We start from the raw sequence: 1,037 nt of genomic DNA, 5'->3' as shown, positions 1-1,037 counted from the left end.
AACATCAAACGGAAATTAAAATCTGACTATGAAAAAAAAATCAAAGAGAGATATAATAATTTTCTCTTTCCCTTAACAAAAGCCATTAACAACAGAGATGTGCAGGTGCAGAAATAACATGAGCACACACACACCTTCATGCAAATGCAAAACTGGGAAACATTTTAGTAAATTACAGTTTCTTCAGAAGTTCTAATCACTCATTTCATGATTGTATTATAGCAGTTGTATGATAATATCACATTCTGAAAATTGCAAGTATTCAGAACTTTGTTTACCTGGTTGGAAAGAACACAGGCCCTGTTTGTGGCCTCTGCCTCAACCTCCTCTGGGCGACTCATTTCGTGTCCTTCTGGTCCTGTTATGCCCATTGACAACAGCTTCTTGGAGTTCTGATGATAAAATTAAACAAAATTATCTAAATCATATACCACTTTTTAATAAAAATCTTCAGTAGACTTGTCTGTCATCTCACTTTGGAGGAATTTCAAAGTTTGAATGTGACGATATATGGCATCATATCATTTTTTTCTAATTCTTATCCTTGACAGGGTAGGTTATCAATTGAATAAAGTCACAGATAAGATGGTAACATAAATTCAAAAGCCATATATGAAATAAATGGCCATGATATAGTAGAATATGCTTTCCTTAACTCTGAGGTGTATTGGCAGACCATTCATGGAGCTCATATCTTTTATGCATTTATGAAACAGAGTGTGTTGCTCTCCAACACTGGGTTGTAATACAGAGACATAATGTGGTACCATCTTATGACCTTAAAAAAGATTACGTCGAGACAAATATGCAAGCTCACTCACCTCTTTGATAGCATCACCATTTTCTGCATGGACTTGAGCCAGTGCACCTAATTCCTTACACCTCTTGAAAGATTCAAGAAGGTCTGCATCACCAAGCTGCCAGGTGTCCTTGTAGGCCATAAACATCTTAAATGAGTTTATTCCAAGATCCTCGGTCAGTTCCTGCATTTCCTCAGCTACCTGAAAGATCATTTTTTAATAAATAAATAAAGTGAT

The 1,037-nt window shown here is 35.8% G+C and overlaps 1 protein-coding gene across 1 annotated transcript in view; it reads right to left on the bottom strand.

The window, feature by feature from the left end:
• The window catches only part of LOC119590821 (dihydropyrimidinase-like), a gene marked incomplete in the record, with an annotated part of 98,328 nt that overhangs the window by 15,397 nt on the left and 81,894 nt on the right, over positions 1-1,037 (bottom strand). Inside the window, 2 exon segments of the mRNA XM_037939574.1 lie at positions 279-392; positions 822-1,001. Coding sequence (XP_037795502.1) covers positions 279-392; positions 822-1,001 — 294 coding nt within the window.

This window comes from Penaeus monodon, chromosome 27 (assembly GCF_015228065.2).
Source record: "Penaeus monodon isolate SGIC_2016 chromosome 27, NSTDA_Pmon_1, whole genome shotgun sequence".
NCBI classification, from domain to species: Eukaryota; Metazoa; Arthropoda; class Malacostraca; order Decapoda; family Penaeidae; genus Penaeus; species Penaeus monodon.
Note: the sequence above shows the minus strand (reverse complement) of the source record. Positions and strands in the feature narration are given on the sequence as shown.